At 40.6% G+C, this 22,482-nt stretch overlaps 2 protein-coding genes across 7 annotated transcripts in view; one reads left to right on the top strand and one right to left on the bottom strand.

Moving 5' to 3' along the window:
* Positions 1 to 9,436, top strand: part of mark1 (MAP/microtubule affinity-regulating kinase 1) — a 44,708-nt gene extending 35,272 nt beyond the window's left edge. Inside the window, exons 9-19 of one of the 6 annotated variants that reach the window (XM_047351022.1) lie at positions 1,192 to 1,311; positions 1,929 to 2,028; positions 2,117 to 2,229; positions 2,325 to 2,517; positions 3,192 to 3,373; positions 3,985 to 4,076; positions 4,217 to 4,357; positions 4,445 to 4,696; positions 5,852 to 5,878; positions 6,503 to 6,547; positions 7,822 to 9,436. In XM_047351022.1, the coding sequence (XP_047206978.1) occupies positions 1,192 to 1,311; positions 1,929 to 2,028; positions 2,117 to 2,229; positions 2,325 to 2,517; positions 3,192 to 3,373; positions 3,985 to 4,076; positions 4,217 to 4,357; positions 4,445 to 4,696; positions 5,852 to 5,878; positions 6,503 to 6,547; positions 7,822 to 8,167 (1,611 nt within the window). In that variant the 3' untranslated portion in view covers positions 8,168 to 9,436. The remainder of the gene's footprint in view (positions 1 to 1,191; positions 1,312 to 1,928; positions 2,029 to 2,116; positions 2,230 to 2,324; positions 2,518 to 3,191; positions 3,374 to 3,984; positions 4,077 to 4,216; positions 4,358 to 4,444; positions 4,697 to 5,851; positions 5,879 to 6,502; positions 6,548 to 7,821) is intronic. The other 5 variants (XM_047351024.1, XM_047351023.1, XM_047351025.1 and 2 more) reach the window with 5 other exon arrangements.
* Positions 9,437 to 9,551: 115 nt separating this feature from the next.
* LOC124858805 (leucine-rich glioma-inactivated protein 1-like) lies at positions 9,552 to 18,017 on the bottom strand. Its single transcript, XM_047351030.1, has 8 exons — positions 17,282 to 18,017; positions 17,028 to 17,099; positions 16,474 to 16,545; positions 16,312 to 16,383; positions 12,636 to 12,707; positions 12,081 to 12,250; positions 11,835 to 11,999; positions 9,552 to 11,752 (listed from the first exon to the last, which is right to left on the bottom strand). The coding sequence occupies exons 1-8, from the start codon at positions 17,476 to 17,478 to the stop codon at positions 10,935 to 10,937; spliced, it is 1,638 nt and encodes a 545-aa protein (XP_047206986.1). The 5' UTR covers positions 17,479 to 18,017; the 3' UTR covers positions 9,552 to 10,934.
* Positions 18,018 to 22,482: the final 4,465 nt, after the last annotated feature.

The raw sequence follows: 22,482 nt of genomic DNA, 5'->3' as shown, positions 1-22,482 counted from the left end.
GGAGATTTTTGAGCACTTCATGCTTCCATCTGCTGAAAAGCTTTATGGAGATGAAGATTTCATTTTTCAGCACGACCTGGCACCTGCTCACAGTGCCAAAACCACTGGTAAATGGTTTACTGACCATGGTATCACTGTGCTCAATTGGCCTGCCAACTCTCCTGACCTGAACCCCATAGAGAATCTGTGGGATATTGTGAAGAGAACGTTGAGAGACTCAAGACCCAACACTCTGGATGAGCTAAAGGCCGCTATCGAAGCATCCTGGGCCTCCATAAGACCTCAGCAGTGCCACAGGCTGATTGCCTCCATGCCACGCCACATTGAAGCAGTCATTTCTGCCAAAGGATTCCCGACCAAGTATTGAGTGCATAACTGTACATGATTATTTGAAGGTTGACGTTTTTTGTATTAAAAACACTTTTCTTTTATTGGTCGGATGAAATATGCTAATTTTGTGAGATAGGAATTTTGGGTTTTCATGAGCTGTATGCCAAAATCATCCGTATTAAGACAATAAAAGACCTGAAATATTTCAGTTAGTGTGCAATGAATCTAAAATATATGAATGTTTAATTTTCATCATGACATTATGGAAAATAATGAACTTTATCACAATATGCTAATATTTTGAGAAGGACCTGTATGTCATTCCCAAGACGAATTGATGCTGTATTGGCCGCAAAAGGAGGCCCTACACCATACTAATAAATTATTGTGGTCTAAAACCAGGTGTTTCAGTTTCATTGTCCAACCCCTGTAGATAGTTGGTTCTTTAAATGTTTTCATAAATCAAAGCAAATAAATTTGTGTTTGGACTTGCTTAGAAAGCAAAAGCTAATGGATTGAGCAATTGTAAAGATGAAGCCCCAAGCTTTAATAATGCAAATAGTTTGCAATATTAGCTTCAATAATACATTTTAATGTGTGCTTTCATATCCAAGTTTAAATCTGCAATACAATGTACATGTAATCAAAAAGTGATCATCTCCCCCTCAACTCTACAGAGCAGCTGAGCTCTGTACGTCTATCAGAAACACGGCTTGAAATATATATTATAAGTTCCTCTCTGTTGATTTAACAACTTTAAACCATGGTCATTTGTATAATATGTTGCTCTGGTTTAAAATGTTTTACATCACTGAAAAGTGATCTATCTCTGTACATAATCTCTTTTTGCCTGGTGTGCAGGAACTTAGGGAGCGGGTTCTGCGGGGAAAGTACCGCATTCCTTTTTACATGTCCACAGACTGTGAAAACCTGCTGAAGAAACTTCTCGTGCTCAACCCTGTAAAACGAGGCAGTTTAGAGGTATGGCCATTTGTTTACATTCAGTCTGCTTCTGTAAAACTTCTGCAATCAGGAAGAAACTAAGTGATTTACAGAGTTTGTTGTCTAACATTTAGAGATACTTTTTGCCTGTCAAATGTAGAGTTCTGTGCAAGTCATCATCCTCAACCTCTTTGCTTCACTTCATTAATGGTTCTCAAGGGTTTCTAAAGGTTTTTGTACATTTTTATCACCCATTTTCTTTTTATTTCTTGTATCTGGTCATGACATCAAATTGTGCAGCTATCTTCAGCAGATAAACAACACCTGAAAGTAATGTTTTGAAGAAATAGTTTTGGTATTTTTTTGTAGATTAAAGAATTAAGAACCATGTGTTTCCATGCGAAAGGTTAATGGGGAGCCCATACTTTGTTATAAGGTCATCACTCTGCATTCTGTGCAGAAACTAGTACCCCTGCACTCTGACTGCAGTGCAATAAAAACACTCTCCCTCATTGTTGATCTTGGACTGCATTTCTGTTTTATCTCCTGTTATGTTGTAAAATCACAGGATGTTTCATAATGAACTAATATTAATCATTGGTGATTTAAATTGTAGTGGAGAATATGGTGTTCTGATGTTGTCATTTCCTTATTAGCAAATCATGAAAGACCACTGGATGAATGTGGGCCACGAGGATGAGGAGCTCAAACCCTACATTGAACCCGAGTCTGATTTCAATGATTCGTCCAGAATAGGTTTGTTTCGCTGTGCGTAGATTCTGGATTTGTTTGTTTCCACTGTTCAGACTCAGGTCCTTCACTGTTCTCCTTTTCGTCCAATCAGAGCTCATGGTGACCATGGGTTTCCCTAAAGAAGAGATCACCGACTCACTAAAAAACCAGAAGTACGATGACGTCATGGCTACATACCTGCTACTAGGCCGGAAAGCTCCAGAGGTGAGTTTAGTTTGTTTTACCTCTACATCCTTCCCACCACATGCAGAATCTCTCATGTGACCAGAAGCCCTCAATGTTCTTCTGTCATGTTGCAGTTTGAGGGCAGCGAGCCTCTTACCAACAGCATACTGGGCCAGCGTCAACGGCCGACCAGTGACATCAACAACAGCTCCAGCATTTCCCCTGCCCATCCCAAGGTCACACGCAGCATCTCGGCCAATCAGAAGCAGCGTCGCTACAGTGATCATGGTGGGGATGATGATGGTGGTGGTGTCGTAGAGAAGCCAAGTAAAGTAACCTCTTACATCCCAGCTCTGAGAGTGCTGCGGACTGCGTGTTGTGTAGGGAGAAGTTACCCTGAGTCACTGATTAAATGACGAAGCATTGAACATGCAACTCTGATAGACAGAAGAGGCAAAGTAAGGCACACAAGGTTTAGAAATGCAACAAATTTTCTAAGATTTAAATATCAAACTCAGATTGAAAAAGAAAGTAATCTAAAGGGCTCGCTTACAAAACAATGCATTTATATTATCAGTCCAATCAATGCTTAAATCAGTGACTCAGCTTCAATACCTCTCTGGTTGCCAGGTGGTTTCCTCCTATGTCATGTGGAGCCATTGTTTGTGGCGCCATCTTGTGGCAGGCTGCTTTTCAGCAGCTCTTTTTGGAACAGCACCTCAAAGCATGAGGAGGGACAGCAGCTGTGCTTCATACTTGCTCACTTTGGCTTCTGTAGCTGTACATGTTAAAAAACCAAAGTGTTGTCTTGTATCATACCTGAAAAATGTAATCCTGTGTAAATCTTGGCTTTTAGTGGTTTTGCTTAATGCTGTTGTAGTAAAGACATTGTCCTTGTCTGCTGTGTTTTATCCCCCCAAACTTTAGAGGTTGAAGCACTTTTTTTTAAGGGATCGCATTAGAAACATATTCACATATGTGTGGGTCTTTTTTTTTTCCAGTGGGTCCGTCGGTGCCACCAGCAGTGTCGTACTCGAAGCGCAATCAGACTCTGAGCGTGGAAAGTGACCACAGAGAGGAGTGGGACGGAGCACGTCGGCTTGAGCTCAGCACTTCAAAAGGAGACGTTCCTGCTTCGCCGCTTGGGGTGCAGGAGAGGAAGAAAGCCTCAAGTGCTGTGGGGGTGAGGAAGTAACCAAAGACTGCAGAAAAATAGTCTTGTTATAAGGCTGCAAGATGTGATGCATGATGACTTACGATATTGAGGCCTAGCACTGTTTACGTTTTAGCATCTCAAGTTCAGGTGTAAGCAGCTATTGCATTGAGACTCCATTCAACAGGCAAAATATTATATTAGGATGCAAAGTGTGACAATGCTTGCACTTGATTTTAATTATCTGTTCTTTCTGCAGATTAGTACATGATGTATTTGGATTTTGGGATTTGTTTTAGTCTACTTCATGTTTTCACACAGGTTCTCTTTATTTGATTTCTGTATTTTGCTGCTCTGGCAGTAATCAGTCCTGGGTTATGCTGGTGAAAATAAAACCAAAGTATTGTTAATGACACTTCATGATTAAAGGGTGGCAATAAGTATGTTTTTTTTCTATTTAAATACACAATTATTTTTCTAATGAGAAAAAAAACAACAAAAAAATTAGTTTTTTTCTTGAGAATGGATCTTAAAAGTGCATTCATTCTTTAAACATATTAACAGGCAGATTGATAACTTGTGTAAAAATTTATAAACCTATTACCATTTAAATCATTCTTTGTGTTTCTGTCCACCAACAGACCAATGGTTCAATGACTCGCAGGAACACCTATGTGTGTGAACGATCCTCCACCGATCGCTATTCAGCTGTCCCCAACGGCAAAGACAGCAGGTTAGCCACAGGATTATTTCGGCTTTCGGAGTTTGTTTTTAATTCTCTCTAGCTTATTGTTTATACTTCACTGCTTTTTTTTATATTAATCCACACAGTTTAGTGCTCACATGGTGATACCCTCTGCTCTCAATCCTCAGTTTAACGGAGGTGTCAGGAAGCACGCCCTCCACTGCACTGAGCTCTACACGACCCCGTCACACGAAATCCATGTCGGCGTCAGGGCACCCTTCAAAAAGCACGCTGCCACCGATTGATGACAACACGGAGCTCAAATCTAGGTGGGTAGTAGCTGAACATCTGCACTGCCAGAGGCTGATGCAAGATATCAGAAAGATGTTAATTATTAATGACCTCTTATGTTGCAGCTCCTCTCCACGCGATCCGTCCACCTCTCCATCTGTGCACAGTATTAGCACCCCCGAGAAGAACCGTTTCCCCCGCGGCACAACCAGCCGCAGCACCTTTCATGGAGCTCAGCTCAGAGACCGCCGCAGCGCCACGTACAACGGACCCCCGGCCTCGCCTACGCTGTCGCACGACACGGGGGCTCTTGCGCAGCAACGAAGGGGGACGTCCACGGGAATCATCAGCAAGATCACCTCAAAGTTTGTCCGCAGGTCAGTAATGTTGAACAACTGATGAGCATTTTTTTGTGGTTGAACAAGTTTAGTGTTGACAAAAGTGTTAGCTGAACAAAGATGCACCAAGAAATTGTCTGATAACCACAATCTCAGTATTAGGTTAAAAGGCCCTGACTGATGGCCGGCTGGCTGGAAACTGAAAAAATAATTTACTTCTAATCAGTTAACACATCTCATGTAAGTGATATCAGGTCGCCCTGACAGAAAAAGCTAGAGAGAGAATGATACTTTCCATAGATAACAGGAAGCCAAAGTTGCTCTGTGTAATCTTTATGAGCCATTAGTTTCTGTCTGTCATGGCATTAGTGCTGCTTATTAGAAAAACATGTGATAATGTTGGTGAATGTTGCAATGACTTAAATAAACAACGTTAATATCTTCTTGCTTTGGATTTATCACAAACCAGATAGTGAGTAGACTATCCAGCTACATTTCAACAACAAGCTTTTATTGAAAAAGTTGCATTTGATCACTTATGCTTTTTTGGCAATGAAACTATTTAGTTGTAGAGTCTTAATGGCCTCCTGAAACATTTCCTGTTGCATTTAAAGAGAAACATAACTAAATTTATTACTGGTATGGAGAGCCAGGGTTCATGGCACTTTCATATTTAGCAAATGTTTTATTTAAATTCCACCAGCTCTTTGGATTACTGATATTTCAATAAAATTAAATGTGTGATATGTTGTGCAGTCATTGCTAAATTTAGAAATGATGAATGCTTTGTCAAAATCTCAAGAGTTATTGTAACTATCTACATTCTCTAAGGACACATAGAGACTGCAGTTTTTTGTAATACAAGCTGTCCCAATCCTGCTAATTGCCAATGCAAGATGCTAAGCCCTGTTATTATTTTCTTTATTTGAAATTATAGTAAATTTACAGTGGCAGCGTGATGTTACTTCTGCCCCCATTACAAACAAGTAATGAAGGCTAGAAAAATATGTTGTATGCTATTCTTATATCTTCATATATTACCGTTCTTAAGGAGATGGCAGAGTGAGCTAAAATCAGTATCAGTGGTTTAAATCCTAACAAGGAATGTGAAACTGAGCTTCTTCATCCAAGTGTCACTTTCAAGCTGCCCCTTGCTTGTAGCTTACAGCTCTTTCTCCTTTTCTCCCCGCATAGAGCTATGTCTTTCAGGTCAACCCGGAGGTAGGAGAACTTAACGCTTGCTGCACATGCCCCCCTCCTTACTCCCATCTAAAACAGTAACTCAGAAAAGAACCCCTCTTTGCCGACAACGACCCGTGTGTTTTTAACTTTATATACTTGCCAACCACATCCTTGCCTACTGACACCCTTGTTATTCCGTGTATCTCTTCCCCTTGTGTCCTCCGTCTTAATGACCGACATTCACAGTTCTCCAGCCCTGTCTCTAGTAAAGCCACTAGATGTGTACGGCTGTCGTTGCAAGCTGTCCTCTCCTTACTCTCCCCCATCTTCATGCAGAGCTTTAGAAAAACGATTTGAAATGGAGCTGTGTACATATATAGGCACGTTTCCCCTCTTTACACGTCTGTGGAGATTAAGGAAAGGTGTGTTACAACAGATGGGATGATGCATTTGGTTTATGCCAGCTTTACTGATGAAAGGTCACCTCATTGTGTGCTGAGCTCTGACACCCACTAGTGTGGATTCTTTCCTGGCATGATGCCCGACACCCTCGTCTGTGTTCAGTCATAATTGAGCTGGTATTGGAGGGTGGGTGGGTGGTTTCAGAGGGTTTGATGTTGCCATTAGCTCAGATCTAACGAGTCAATTTTGGGTTTATTTCAGGGTGCCTAGTGAGGGCGAGGCCAGTGCCAGGACTGAAACACCAAGGTGAGAATTTAACTGAGGTGCTCATACCACGATAGGGATGTAATATCATGATTTTGTGTGCAAATTCATCACTTTTCAAAGTATTGTCATAGTTTTATTGAAGTGTATTGAAAGTTTTCCAAAAGTACTATTACTAGCTAAAGTATTAGTAGTAGTAGTATTAGTAGGTATCATTTCACTGAGTCACTGATTGCATTTTCTGTTTTTAACTATTAAAATCTGATCGTGAGAATAAAACTGTGAGATAACCTGTATAAAAAAGTAAAGATAAAAGAATCATTTCTAGATCTGTAAAATGAGTGTATATGATGTATCAAATACATATTTTGTGCAATAAAATGCAAATTAATTACTTAAAAATCACACAATGTGATTTTCTGGATTTTTCAGAATCAGCTTTATTATCAAGTTCGTACATACAAACATGGAATTTGACTCCGGTACACTTTGCTCTCTGGGTTTTTTTGTTTTGTTTTTGTTTAATGCGTTATAAGATATATTTATACATATAAATATTTGTTTTAGATTCTGTCACAGTTTAAGAGTACCTACGATACAAATGAAAGACTTCTACATGCTTTGCAAGTAGGAAAACCTGCAAAATCTGCAGTGTATCAAATACTTGTTCTCCCCAATGTGTGGTTCCTACTCTTCTCAGTGAGAAGCAGGTCCTGCCATTCGCCTTTACCGTGTCTCAAAGGACTCACAGGTGGCCCAGTCGTTGCACTGCAGTCCCTTTGAGCTGCAGTCAGAGCAGGAAATGCATGTCATTTAGCAACCTTTAGAACAGCCAATACCTACGTTCCTTACTGAGGGGTTTGGCTAAAAAGAGAAAGTTGTCTATTATTGTGGCGTTCTTGATGTGCATGAACCAACCCTCGGCGACGATGCCGATGACGGTTCACGAAATCTGTCGAGCTGTTCTGAAGATTGAATATCCAGCTAACTCATGGCTAACTAACTTACTATTCACCACTGGTGGCTGCTGGAAAACGGAGAGGACTATCTGTGAACTACACAGCTGCATTTAAAACCTGATGGCTCGTTGGGGGTTGAAATATCCCAAGTATACTTTTACTGCCTTCTGCTTGCACCCACTCTGTCTGAGGGACAAAAATTCTTATGTTCACCAAATACATTATAATGGACATTTCATTTTAAAACAATAAAGTCTATGTAATAACCACTTCATCCCAATTTCACAGAGGGCCTGCATCTTACTTCTAAATTCATTAAGATCATTTTCATTCTGCCTATCCAATGTGTTGTTCCAGGAGTGCGTCTGGTGACACCAAGGAGGACGCCAGTCGGGACTCCAAGCCCCGCTCGCTGCGATTCACCTGGAGCATGAAGACCACTTCTTCTATGGATCCCGCCGACATGATGCGAGAGATCCGTAAGGTCCTGGACGCCAACAGCTGCGACTACGAACAGCGTGAGCGCTTCCTGCTGTTCTGCGTCCATGGCGACGCGCGCCAGGACAATCTGGTCCAGTGGGAGATGGAGGTGTGTAAGCTGCCCCGCCTTTCGCTCAACGGTGTGCGCTTCAAGAGGATATCGGGCACGTCCATTGCTTTTAAGAACATCGCCTGCAAAATTGCCAACGAGCTCAAACTGTGACACCAGATGGAACACCGCCCGGGCACTCGGGCGAGCTCTGGTTATGCTCTATTCCCATCACTGGATTAGTGTTGGCTCACAGGACAAATTCAGCACAGAATTCCCACTACAACACCACCGTGCAGAATCAAGGAGGATTCGGCTGGTTAACGTGCAGCACTGGCCCGCGAATGTACTGTAGAGGGTAGGGTGACTCAGACAGATAGCAAAAACCAACTAACCCCTAGCCTTTTGTTTTTTTTCTCTCTCCTTGGCACCGTCTCCCCGTCAGCGTGCTGCTCCATTTCAAAGGATGAAGTCTTGTAAAACATGCAGTATGCAACTGAAGATGACCATCTGGCAATAAGTTTTCAGTCTGTTTTTCTAAATACTTCGAGATCCGCTCTTCTCGCTCAATAACCATTACAATTCCTGTAAGCTAAAGTTACCGCTTTTCCACCTATGTTAAGGCAGTATATAGGTCAGGCTGGAGCTTAAACTAAAAGTATGTAAAAAGAATATTGTACTGTATGCATAACATCTGCAGGTACTGTACTGTATATTGATTTTTAGTTCTGTACAGAATTTTATTGTTAATACTGTCTTTTTCTTTCCATGGGATTGAGTTAATTCCTTCTACAATTCATGTCTTAGATCATTCCTCTTTCTGTCTGAAATAGTTTTTATCCTTTTTGTTTTCCTTGTTTTGTAAGAACCACCATTTGAAAATAGTATTTTTCAGTTTTATTTAAAGAGGACTAAATTATTTTGTGGATAATGAGGGGACACAGTGTTCCCTTGCCTTTTTATGTTATGTTTGCCTATGGAGAAAAAAAAAAACCATTGAGTTGCACCACACAGACTTGAGTTGTAAGTTCAGTTAAGGCTGAAAACATGTTCACTTTATTTTCTCCCTGCAGTAGGAGCCCTGCTGCAGTTGCACAAGTATTCCAGGGTGACGTGTATGAACATGAGTGTACACCTGTTTCTGTCATGTTAGTTTGGTGGTCTCCAGGTACAAAGAGGGACGGTTTAAACTGGTTTACTTTAGGACATGATGTGTTGGACGAGGAGCCGGATGGCAGAAACCTTTCCTGTGGAGCCTTTCTAAAGAGCCAGATTTATACTCGCTGCAAGTGTGATTGTGCAGGTACTTGTGTATCTCCTTACAAATGTTTTATTTTATTTTTTTTCAGTTGTATTTATTCCATTACGTTGTAATGTGCTGCTTTGTAGATTTTGAGGCGTGCACTTTGTCGGAGAAGATTAAAAGAATTTTATTTGTTTGTATTTATTTAACTTCTTTTTTTTAATCAGAACTCCACAACACGTTTCGAAAGGTTGACGCTGACATCCTCTGCTGTCTCGATTCAGGATGTCACACCGAAGTTATATCATGCAGGAAGTTCAGACGAAATTACTTTTATTGACTCAAAATAACAGAAGGTTCATCTAAGTCATGACACAAATGATGTATTTTGCGCACGATAGTTAAAGAATATGAACAGTAGTCTTTTTTTTTCATTTCAGTGCCTTTTTAAAGAGTTTGAAAATTGTTCATATAGGTGCCAGTTATGAAAAACTGCTCAATACTTTAAACACTTTACAAACCATTAACAATGAAAACTGAAGTTGCAAGGATATACAGGTAGACTCACAATATGTCTGTATACAGGGTTCCTGCTTAGCAATAAGATTCAGATTGGGATTTTTTTTTCCCAATTCAATTGTTTTAAAGTCCATCTGTTTGTTCATCATCCATCCATTCATCTAATCAATGCATTCATCCCTTTGTCCATCCGTTCTTCCATCTGTTTGCTCACGATTATTCATTCATCTGTCCATTTGCACATCCGCTTGGCTTATCTTTTGTCTGTCATCCTTCCATCCATTCATCTATCTGTCTGTCCATCTTTCTATCAGTTTGCTCACCATCCATCCATGTGCACCAGTTTGTCCATTCAAGCCAATCAATCCATCCTTCCCTACAGTTTTTATTTTATTTTTTTGCCTGCTCCATATCTGAAGCCTGACCACTGCAGAGATATCTGCCAAGCATTCAAAGTAAACTTGTGTAATTAAACTTTAAGAATGGGCTTAAATGGGGTTGGACACTTGCAGGAAAAGTGAGGAATTTGACATAAAAATGAGTAGGAACCTTCTGTATACATATATATATTTTTTGTCAAATTTTATGTATAATGAACTCAAATCAACTTCTGAGAAATACAACTTGTCTGCCATGGCCCTGCTCTAAACTTACAAAAGCATCATTTACAAATCTTTGTAGCATACAAATGGAAAGACAGAAAAATGTAAACATTGCTTTTCAGCAGATTTGTTCAGCTAAAACATGTCAACAGTTTAAAAAGCATAATTATTTTCTGTAAATCGTTATACACTGGAGAGTAACTGTATAAACTATGTCAAATATTGTAAAAGCTTGATCACAAATTGATATAAACCTTTTAAGGCCAATTTTAGATTGGTTGGGTTATTGATGGCCTGCTTCTGGCTTTTCGTGCATTAATAACTTGAAAAAATATTGGATCTAATGATGCATGCCTCTCAGACAGATTATTTAAGTTGAGAAATTTACTTTTTATCTTTAAACTTGTCATGCAGAGATTGTGATTGATTTGAAAAATGAGTGAATATAAATTTCTAAAGTTAGGACCATAAATTTCTAAACGGTTTTAGTGCTCCATCTGCTATTAGACTTCTTCATGTACACAAAAAAAGATCACAAAAATAACTAACCATTCAATAGAAAAAAAAGAACAATCTCTCAATTACTCAGATCAATGACTAAATGCTTGTAGATCTGAGTTTTCCCTTTGAAACTGGAGGCTAGCAGAAACTGACGGTTGTCAATGGAAACTGGAGAAAAGGCCCTTGGCGCCTGAATGTTGAGCTCCTGAAAGCGAACAAATTCGCCCTTCTTGGCATCCCAGCGGTACACCTGGGTGAAGGAGTAATCGCTGCCCAGAATGGCGTACTGCCAGCTGCCCACAGTGAAGGGCTGGAACACCATGGAGCCTCGAGAGGGCATGGTCTGTAACTCTGTAAAGAGGGCGCCATCCCAGCGCATCACCTTGGAGTCGCCGATGAAGCGCGTCAGGCAGATGTAGAGATCCGATTTGACCTGAAAGTGCTTCACGGCGTAAACGTCCTCCATCTCCGGGATGTCGGTTCGTCTGTCGAAATGCTTGGTGGCTTTGTTCCACTGGTAGATGACGGGCCTCTGGGAGCTGCTTGACAAGATCAGGTGAGGCTTGGAGGAGATCTCCAGGTATTCCACGTCGGTGTCGCGGTACCACGGGTGGAGGGACTGGTGAGAGTAGAATCCATTGCCGTTCCACTTGTAGATAGTGGTGGAGCCGGCCTTGGAGCTATCTGCTATGACAAAGAAGGACTCTCCATCAATGCGGAACGTCTCTACATCATTTGGCTTGCGGATTTTCAGGACGTCAATGCCTTGAAGCTTAATGAATTTGTTGGCAGAGGTGTCCCGCTTGTAGATGTGGGAGCCTCCGAACAGCTGAGCCACAATGATGAACAGCTGGTTGTCAATGACTAGAGGTTTGCAGATCACAGTGGATGTACCTGAAAAAAAATGCAATCTATTGGTTCCCATTTTAAGGCCAGTTTTGGTTCAACACTTAAGCAGCTAGTGCACTTTACTTACTGTCAATATCGTCAAAGTTTCTGAAGTTCATCTCAACGTGATCCCATTCAAGGAAGCCACATTTCCCAATGAATGGCTGGGCAAAGACAACATACTGGTCATTCCTGAAAGAAAATGCTTCCACTGATATGGATTCAAATTTCAGGGACTGGTAGGGAGAAAACTCTGTGAGAGAAACAGAAAAAATGCTTTATAATAACTGTAAAAACTCCAAGGAAGGACAAATTTGAGGAGTCAGTCCTCCACCTGTGGTGATGCAGTCGAAGGACTGCGGCGACAGGTCATTGATCTTCTTGTCCAACTGTGAGGCTGGGCCTTTACAGTAAATTTGGTCCACGGTGGCATTGGTGCTGTAAATCCACTCCACTAACCACTTCAGCTTACAGTCACACATGAAGTGATTCCCACGCAAGTCTCTGAGGGGAGAAAGCCATTGTGTGAAAATCTGAGAGCTTCACTCCCCAACAGTGAGTTTAACGCTGTAAACCACCTGATGGTGGCTGTCTCTCACATCTTCACTTCTGAGGTTTCATCGACATCGAGGAAAACTGAACGTTTTCACTGGATAATAACCTGCAGCCTCATTCCCTCCTTTCTCTCTCTCTCTCTCCCTCTAGTCCATGTAATTTTAATGGTGCTAAAAGCTTCAGCTGCCTACGCATTTGTCAAACCTCACCAAAAGAGGAATAAATGATGCATTGTTCTAGAAATAGAAGGTTGTACAGACAGCTGATCATTCATTGTACAACATCAGAGATTGTCTTATTGGTTGTCTGTCTTTGACATACAAATGATACTTACACTTTTGTCAAGGCCTCGAGACCTTTGAACAAATCTTTAGGGAGAGTCTCCAGATTGTTGTAAGCCAGACTCCTGAAGAAGAAGAAAAGATGACTGGAATATTTATCACAATTCAAAGTTCACCTACATCCTCTTTCTCTTATCATGAAATGTAGTATAGACACTCAACTGTACAAATGACTGTTAAAGTTAAATCTTGAGCACAAATGTGTTCTTTTTAACTAAATTAGGTTACTTTAAACCAGTGAATATCTATAATTTTCTAACTATATTATGCAATGAAAAAGCTTAATATTTTCTCACTAATTTGAAAAAGTAAAACTCACAGATTTATTAGTTTCAGAAAAGTTTAATGTGGAAAAAGTTATAAAATATTCATAGAACGTTAAGTGTAAGGAAAAAGTGTGGTATTAAAATGTGCACTAGCAACAGAGCCACAGCCTTTAGAGGACTGTCGAGCAAAAACCAAGAATGTGGGGAACTTCACAAGGAGTGGACAGAGGCTGGAGTCAGAAAAGTATTGGACTGTTGCTTAGTGGTCCAAAGCAGGGCTGCACAATAAAAAATAAAAAAAATTAGCAATGACGATGTCAGTTGCAATATGTACTTATTTTTTTCAACTATGCTTTCGTCACTCTGTGGCCTTTAGCATTTTGGGCAATGTCACAATGTCACTGCTGCTGTGAGAATCTGTCCAACTGGCTAAATGTTACATTAAGATATAAAATGCCACCTGATAACATTTGAAATAAATTATCCATCACTTACTGCACTCGAAACAGTCCTTTGCGATATTGATGTTGCACATACTAATACTGCGATGACAATATATTTGTGTAACATCGTGTAGCCCTGATCCAAAGTCCTCTTTTCAGATGAAAGTAAGGTTTGCATTTTATTTGAAAATCAAGGTCCCAGAGTCTGGAGGAAGAGTAGAGAGGCACAGAATCCATGTTGCTTGAAGTCCAGTGTGACGTTTCTACAGTCAATGATAATTTTGGGGTGCTATGCCAGCTTCTAGCATTGGTCCACTGTGTTTCTGTAGTCCAAAATCAATGCAGCCATCTACCAGGAAATTTTAGACTACTTCTGCTGACAAGCTTTATAGAGATGCTCATTTTATTTTCCAGCAGGACTTTGTACCTGCCCATACTGGCAAAGGCACCAAAAGGTGGTTCAGTCACCATGGTGTTACTGTACTTGATTGGCCAGCAAACTCCCCCGACCTGAACTCCATAGAGAATCTATGGAGTATTGTCAAGAGGAAGACGAGAGACATCAGAACCAACAACACAGATGACCTGAAGGCCGCTCCAATTTGGGCATCAATTACACGTCAGCAGTGCCACAGAATGATAGCCACCATCATTAAAGCAATAATCATTAAAATTACAAGAAATAAAGGCTTGAAATGTTTTATTCTGTGTAATGAATCTACATAATATATAGTTTCAATTTCTAAAAATTAGTGACGTGGTAGCAAATCGGTGCTTCAATGATTAACATGCCAAACATTAAATGGGCCACAGCAGCAGAAGATCACACAAGGTGTCATTTATGAAGCTCACCAAAAATTGACAATAACAGATTAGGAAAATGTTTCCTAGTCCAATGAGTCTCTGTTCCAGTAATTAAGACGCTAGGGTAGTAGGGTAGATGATTGGTGGTGGTAGTGTAATAGCAATACCAACCGCGCGTTCCACAGCCTCCTCGAGCTGTGTTGCTGACCGTGTCAATACTTTATGGCAGCAGTGGACCCACCTTCTGATTGCTACGTCCAGCAGGAGAATAAACCGGTTGACAAAGCAGCCATTTCCCCATCAGATTTCTTGAGCACACCAATGAGTAGTGCTATACAATGCCTTCCAGTCACAACATCTCACACCAATCGACCACCTTTAGGTGGAACCGGTAATTTGTTACAGATGTGCAGCCGACAACTGCGTGAAGCCATCAAATCAACATGGACCAGAATAGTTCAAACACCTTGTTAAATCAATGCTATAAAGCATTAAGGCAAAAGGGGGTCCAACCAGTTACCAGCAAGGTGTACCTAATAAGGTGGCCGGTGAGTGTACAGTGCCTTTTAGAGGTATTTAAACTCCTGGGACTACTCCACATTTTGTCAGAGTACAACCACAAACTTCAAAATGTGTTATTAGGATTTTATGTGAAACCCCAACACAAGGAATGCATAACTGTATAGTTGAAGAAAAATTCAGTTTTTAATAATTAAAAAAATCCACACAGTAATCTTTAAAATTTGCTGTGCATTTGTATTCATCGCCCCTGAATCAGTATTTTGAGAAACTACCTTTCACTGAAATTGCAGCTAGTCAACTTGAGTATGTCTAGCAGGTTTGCACATTTAAAGACTGATATTTATTCTAATTCTTTGTCGGAAAATGGTTCAAGCTCAATCAGATTGGATGATGAGCATCTGAAAACATCAATTTTGGAATTAGTTCTGGAATATGAGTAGGCCATTATGCTTTTCCTGCTAGAAGATGAACCTCAGCCTTAATCTCAAACGTTTTGCAGCCTCTCACAGATTTTCTTCCAGCATTGCCCTATATTTAGCTTGATCCATCTGCCATCGAACTCTGAATAGCTTCCCTTTCCCTGCCGGAAAAATGTATCCCCACATCATGATGTTGTCATCACCACGTTTCATTGTATCTCTGGCTGTATGTTTAGGGTTGCTGTCGTGCAGGAAGATGAACATCCACCCCAGTGGAGCATGGTCAGCAACAATACTCCAACAGGCTGTGGCATATAAACGATTCTCAAGTATTCTGCAGCATGAAGCAAGTTTTCGTCCTAGATAGGCCTGTATTTAACTCCATCTCCATATTACCTCTGACCAGCTTCCCAATCGCTGCTGAATAAAAGTAATCCACACACACACAAACGCAATGTTCCCACTAGCATGCTTTACTGTGGGTATAGTGTGTTCATTACCATGGTGTGTATTACCAGAGTACCTTGATTCACATATTTGCTGTGTTTCATTAAACTTCTCTGCAACTGTATCCCTGGCCTGTCTGCTATGTTCCTTGGTCTTCATGATGCTGTTTGTTCACTAATGTTCTCTAACAAACCTCTAAGGCCTTCAGGATTTATACTGAGATTAAATTAGACACAAATGGACTGTTCACTGATTAGGGGGGCTAGGTAATTAATAGGGGGCTGAATACAAATACATGCTGCACTTTTTAGATTTCGACCTTAAAATAAAAATTAAAAAAACGTACATCATTTAACTTCCACTTCAGTTATGCCTGGCTTTATGTTGGTCTATTGCACAAAATCCTAATAAAATACACTGAAGTTAGTGTTTGAAATGTGACAAGATGTAAAAGTGTAACAAGATAAATGTAAGTACAACGGATATTAATAATTTTGCAAGTCGCTGTAAATAAAAAAATGTAAATGCATTGTCAGTTACGTAACAAAGATGTTAAGTTTTGTTGCTTTCCAACCATTTTACCAGCTGCACATTGTTTGGAGAAATGCCACTGTGGCAGTACAAGCTGTGCAATAACTTTCGTCAGCATTTTACTGGATATGTCCCACACACACACACACACACACACACACACACACACATTATTAACAGTATTTGTGTTGAATGCATCGCTTGTTTTTACATTCTTTGCAAAAAATAAGTACTTACAGGTGCACCAAGGTTTTCAGTCCCCGGAAAGCATATGGTGATATCGACTGGATTTGGTTGTTTTCTATAAATCTGAAAAAGGTGTCGAGGATGTGCATTAGCAAGGAAGACACGGTGTCAAGTAAAAGGAATATTATTGATATAATTTTAGAATTAACTCACAGATATTCGAGATGAGGAAGTCCAAGGAAAGCATCCTCGATTATAGATTCCAGGTTATTTGCTGTGAACAAGCTGTGCAGAGAGATCCCAGTGTTTAGTGTTTTATTGTTTAGGGTCACATACGGTCAGAGCACGAAAGTGAGAAAACTTCTGCTGTCTGTGTAACCATGAAACATCTCACAATACTAACTAAAGCGTTTAGAGGATTCCTGCAGGCAGTTTTACACAGTTGTTTTTAGGGACTCAGAGCCAAAGCATGACTCAGATAAAGAAGGAAATCCCCTGGAATACATCTGTATGAGCAGGCACATGTGGTATATGTATGTGGTAGGACTTAGATGCATGTTGAGAGCAGTGTCCATCATGATAGAAATGTAAGAAGAAAAAAAAAAAGAATTAAGGGGGTTTCTTTTGCTTTCTTGACAAATCAGTCTAAAGTGTTCTAGCAGAAGGAAAACGTCTTGGAAAATTAAACATGGCGTTAATCAAGCTCACAGGAAAATTACAGCATGCAACACACGCCAATAATAAAAAGCCCAGGGCAGATTTCTCACAGGAGATGCAGGGCAGGGATGTGGATGAACCTCTCCTTAGCGATTTCGGTGAATTCCGATTTGACAAATGATCTGTGGGAGTAAAATGCGACAAAAAAAAAAACCAAAACCAATTGTTCAGTTCCACAGCAGACTTGTCATGAAACAGTTATTGCAGTCTGTTCCTTGGTAATGCATTACTTTGATGCTGCAGCAGAAAAGCCTCTGATCATACATGTTTCTAACAAAGCAATAACCTAGTTAAAATGACTCACAGAGATGTGACATCGGGGGGAAAGCTGCGAGGAATCGACACTGCGCTTTCGCACAACGCGTTATCTTTGGTGCATGTGCATGACATGGGACAGCGCTGCTGCCTGGGTCTCTTGCTCTCCACTGAAAGTACAACAGACGCCACCACAAGGAAGCCAAGCCAGAGCAGTCTCCTGGGTATTCTGCGTGTATTTTCCATCCTTGTAAACCGCGGCGGGCACGACTTGCGCGTCGAGCAGCCCTACACATCAAACCAGGGTCTCTGTCGTGCTTCCTTCCCCCGCTGCTGCTGCTGCCAGGAGGCCAAGCACCGCGTTGTCCGCTCCGGTTATCTCCACCGAGGGGCGCTTTCTTCGCCGCCGAACTCGGAGTTACCTCTGATCTGCAATTACACAACAACCTGGACGAAAAATGCAAGCGCGTATCCTTTGTGGTACTGATGAAAACTAATCAGAAGTGTGGTGTGTGGAGCAGAGGAGAACGCCAGCTGGCGCTGTGACAGACGCGGTGTGAGGGCAGGTGGGGATCCCAGCGGGAGCAGACGGAGCATCTCTCTCCAAAACCACGCCTATGGTTTCAGCCAACGCTACCCGCTCACTGTCAAGCGCCTGGAGGATTCAGCCCAATTGGCATGCGGATCTGTGGATGTTTTTTTTTTTTTTTTTCTTCCGTCAATCAGTTTATGCAGAGACAATCAGTGTTAAATAAAGTCCAACACGACCCAGCGGTTTGCTGTCTATATGGCGCAGACGCTACCTAAGCTGTTTATGCGGGAAGGGGGTTGGAAAACCGGGTTAAAATTGATTGTTGCCGGCCGATGGAAATGCACCTGCAACAAAGTGTCTCATTACAAACCCATTAGCCTCAGTTACATTTAAACAGTAGGTTTCGCGCATAACTATGGCAGATAAACGGTCACTATTTGGCGCATTTCCTGGCTTCCCCCCGGTTGCCATGGTGACGGGAAGATGCGAAGTTCTTGTGAACAGTGATGAAAGGATGTGGGGAAGCCCTCCTGTCCTCCAGACATCTGTTCAGTTAATGGAAAACGTCTCACTCCCATTTGATCTAAAAATCGCATCTCTGTAATTTTAAAAATCAAATTTATATTGGTTCGTTACACAGAGTGATATAGTCCAAGCATTTATTTCTGTTCATTTGGATTATTATGCCCTTTCAAGTAATCAAAAACTAGTTTCTCAGAAAATAAGAACAAAATTAAAAACAATAAAAATAACTTTTAGTACAGAAATGTTATTTTATGGATATGTTACGTCATTGACACCTTCCATAAAGAGGGTAAACCAGAAAAGGCCTACTGTAAAAGCTGGCCATTTACAGAATGCTCTATCCAAGCAAATTAATGGAGAGTTGAGTGGAAGAAAAAGTGTGATAGAGAAAGATGCACAAGAAAGAGGGCTAAGCACAGCCTTGACAGGATTGTGAACCAAACCCTATTAAATATTTTTGGGGTTTTTCACAAGGCGAGCTGCATTCGGACTCAGTGTTTCGTGAGCCACCACATTGTCTACAACATTGTCGTTCCACAGAAATGTCAGAAGCGTCTTATCTAGGCTAGGAAAAAAAGAGGGCTGGACTGGTCAGCGCTGCCGTCTAACAGGAAATTCTTGAGCACTCTGCTTCCCTGTGCTGAAAAACTTTATGGAGATGTTAGGATTATGAATCTGTAAATATTATTGAATATTTAATATTAATATTTGATCAAATAATATTTCGGTCTGTTAAGGGTTGTCCTGTGAATACCAGCCCAGTAAGGCGGTGGTATTAGGACAAAATAGAAAGGTGTGAGACGAGCTCTGACATTATTGAACAGCATAAACTCTGCACATATATGGAATGAATTCACACAATTTCTTAAAATACAAGAATTTATTAACAAAAATAAGTCAACTCAAAGTCAAACATATTTCAATCAGAAAACTCTTTACTATGCTAAAATAATCCAACTAAACTACCAAGCAGAATTAAAGAATAACGAAGACTAATGGGTTATGTACAATATAAACAAGTTGATTAAAGATGGTTGAAACCATTACTGAAAAAGTGATGCAACATTACCATGCAATGTTATTTATGTTTGAGAACCAAGGATTATCTTGAAGAATCTGGAAGTGAAGTTAAGTTAGTCTTGGAACCAACTTAGACAATAATCAGCAAACCTTTAGACAACTATTCACAAAGCAAGATCAAATAAAATATTATTTTATTAAAATAATGTTTTGAATAATGATCTGCTGAATAAAACCAACCTTCTGGATGACTAATTCTCAACGGGGTCTCATTAGCTGCCTTTATTTATTAAAATAATATTTAAAGAAATTTTATTAAGGGAGTATTTTGGAAAAGAGGCAAATCTTTCTGGAGAAATGGGGCTTAATGGTGTTTACTTAGTTATCAAGTTTAGTAAAATGATGTTAGGGACACATTATTTACTGGATTTAAAACTAAACCTTTCTGGGTAAATATTATTTAGCAGCAAGCACTGTCCTTACCTGTTAATAGTTAAAGCTAATAAAAGAAGCTGATAGCTTAGCAGCAGAATCAAACACACACCTTTAAAATACCATCAATAAAAGGGTTAAAATGCATAAGCACGGACGGCGCGTTATGATCAATCTTCTGTTTAAAATCACCCTTTAAATAAAGTTTGTCTTAACTTTAAAAACCCACAAACACAGAACACAAAACTGACCACGTGTGCTGAGCAGATAGCCTGCTAGCACCAAGATAGCAGTTTCACACAAACAAAACCAAACTTCATAAAATGAAAAACGTTTAGATCACTTCATCCTAAATATCTCTCTATTACTCTCTGCCCAAAACCTAACCTCATGAACCATGCTGAGGAGTTGTCCAGGCGACGACAAGGTTTGAAGAGATCTCTGTGAACAATAGATTAGCTTCCAGCTGACCTCGGGAACAGTGGCTGGGCGGCCGCTCTGTCGGGCCGACCAAACTGCATGTTACCATGGTGATGCGGCTACTTGTTGTCCTTCTCTCAGGCAGGGAAAACCGCTTCACTCACCTTGTAGAGACAGCGTCTCTACTGGGGACTTCTCAGGGACAGTTTGCTTCTGCAGGTCTCAGAGAGAAAGTAAGCAATGCTTATACCTTAATTTACCCCTTTTATGAATGAATACCGGATTCTTTCAACAGTAATTCATCAGTACCTAATTTAGTGCATATGATCGATGATTGTATGACAACCTTGGATCCAATTGGAAGAGTTTATGTCTGTTTGCCAGCAAAGAGACATTAGCGCCTGCCTCTCCTGGCCAGTCTCTCAGCGGAGTCCGGGTGGTAGAGGTGAGAAATGTAGGATTATCGTACTAGAGACATAAAATTATCGTATTTTGAGGGAAATTATCGTACACTCGTCATAACCAAAATAACAAGTCTGTTGATGTGTTGAATAGCGTCTAACAGACACTCGCAGCTTTGTGGCGACAGTACGGAATGGATTTATCAACATCTGCAGCCCCACAGTCCCAAACTCTGCTTCTTCTTCTTTTCTGTTTTTTCCTTTCCTCAATCATGGGCGGGCGCAGTGGACTATTCAGCCAATCATGGCCGTTGTTCTGAGGCCAACGCATCACGTCACACGTAGGTCACATTTAGAAGAGCACGATTGGCTGGAATTTCCAGCATTTGTTTCCGAATCCGGACGCAGATGCCTTCAAGGTTCACAAAAAAAACTCCGACAGACTTTGGCGATAGGCTGATGACGACTGATTACAACCACACATTCACGGAATGGTTAAATTATCGTACATTTGGCCTTTTTTTTAGGAATATTGATCGTACGTCGTACAGAGAGCAAAATTATCGTACACCTGGCAACACTGGATCGGACCATTGGAAAGGGGGGTGCTTTTATACAGCCAGTGGAATCATGGGAAGTCCGCTGCACCTGCCCCCACAGCAAAAATACCAATACCTGGTGTATCTATGGAGTATTGTTGGGAGGAAAATTAAATACACCAGACCCAACAAGGAAGACGAGCTTAAGGCTGCTATAAAAGCAACCTGGGATTGCTTAACACATTAGCAAAGCTACAGGGCCATTCTTTCAATGCAATGCTGCACTAATGCATGAAACGGCTGACATTCTGTATTGAAAATCTTTTGTTTGGTCTTATGCAAAATTTAAATTTTCTGAAAAACTGCATCTTGGTCTATTATTAGCTGTAAACTACTTTATAATCATCTAAACAAACAGATCAAACTGCTGAAATATATCACTTGTTTTACATAGGCTCCCCTGTTTGTCTGCAGAGCAGCACATTAAAAAGATCCCTTTCCCTGTTCCAATAATGCATGTAGAGAAGACATCTGGGAGCCCTATACGATCATCTTCACCATATAATTCTTCAGAGCCCATTAGAGTTGTAGGATTAATATGTTTACCCACTGTACAAGCATCAGATCCGTCTGGGAAGAAGCTTTTTAAAAGGTCTCTAAATAAATACACTCTGTTCTCCAGCTCCTGTTTCTCTGTCCCTGATGTGATTACACCATTATATACCCAGTGCTGGTTTGCCAAGATAACACAATTTTGTCTGTATAAATGAAAGCAGGACATTTAGAGGAGCAGGGCCATGCTCTGGGAGGCGTATTTAGTGGTATGCTTCTGTATTGTGTCGGAAAGAACGAAGCTTTTTCTTTTGAGAGGTAAAATGCCGACACGGGTTGGGAGAAGCCGAGCAACCCAAGTGTTTTTCTCACTTTAGTTTTGGGGCATTACATGGAGAACACTAGATTTCATTGTTGTGCTGCTCAGTGATGGAGTTTCATAAATGTCATCATTCATCACCAGAATGGAAAGCAGAGTGTCCAGAAATGTATGACCACAGTGTGTGGTGTCTCATTCTTTCAGTGGAATTTGGGGCAAGTGCCCTGTGACTCATGTGACTTTATTTAAACTATTTTAATGAACTTGTTCAGCTGGAAAATGTTTTGTATCTATGTCTATGATTGTATTATACGAACAGATTTAAACACTTCATCTCTGGTACTTGTAGGTGCAAAAACAAAGACAGGTTCTCTTAGCCTTTACTTTACTTTGTTATGGCTTTCTCTAGAAGGTCATAGCGAGCCCAGTTTCAGGTTTTATCAATTAACCTTTATAAATATAAATTCCTTGATTTGCAGTCATTTCACATGGACTTTCACAAAGAAATAA

The sequence above is a fragment of the Girardinichthys multiradiatus genome, chromosome 22 (assembly GCF_021462225.1).
Source record: "Girardinichthys multiradiatus isolate DD_20200921_A chromosome 22, DD_fGirMul_XY1, whole genome shotgun sequence".
In the NCBI taxonomy this organism is placed as follows: Eukaryota; Metazoa; Chordata; class Actinopteri; order Cyprinodontiformes; family Goodeidae; genus Girardinichthys; species Girardinichthys multiradiatus.
The sequence above is the reverse complement of the archived record's forward strand: the minus strand, read 5'-3'. Positions and strand labels throughout refer to the sequence as shown.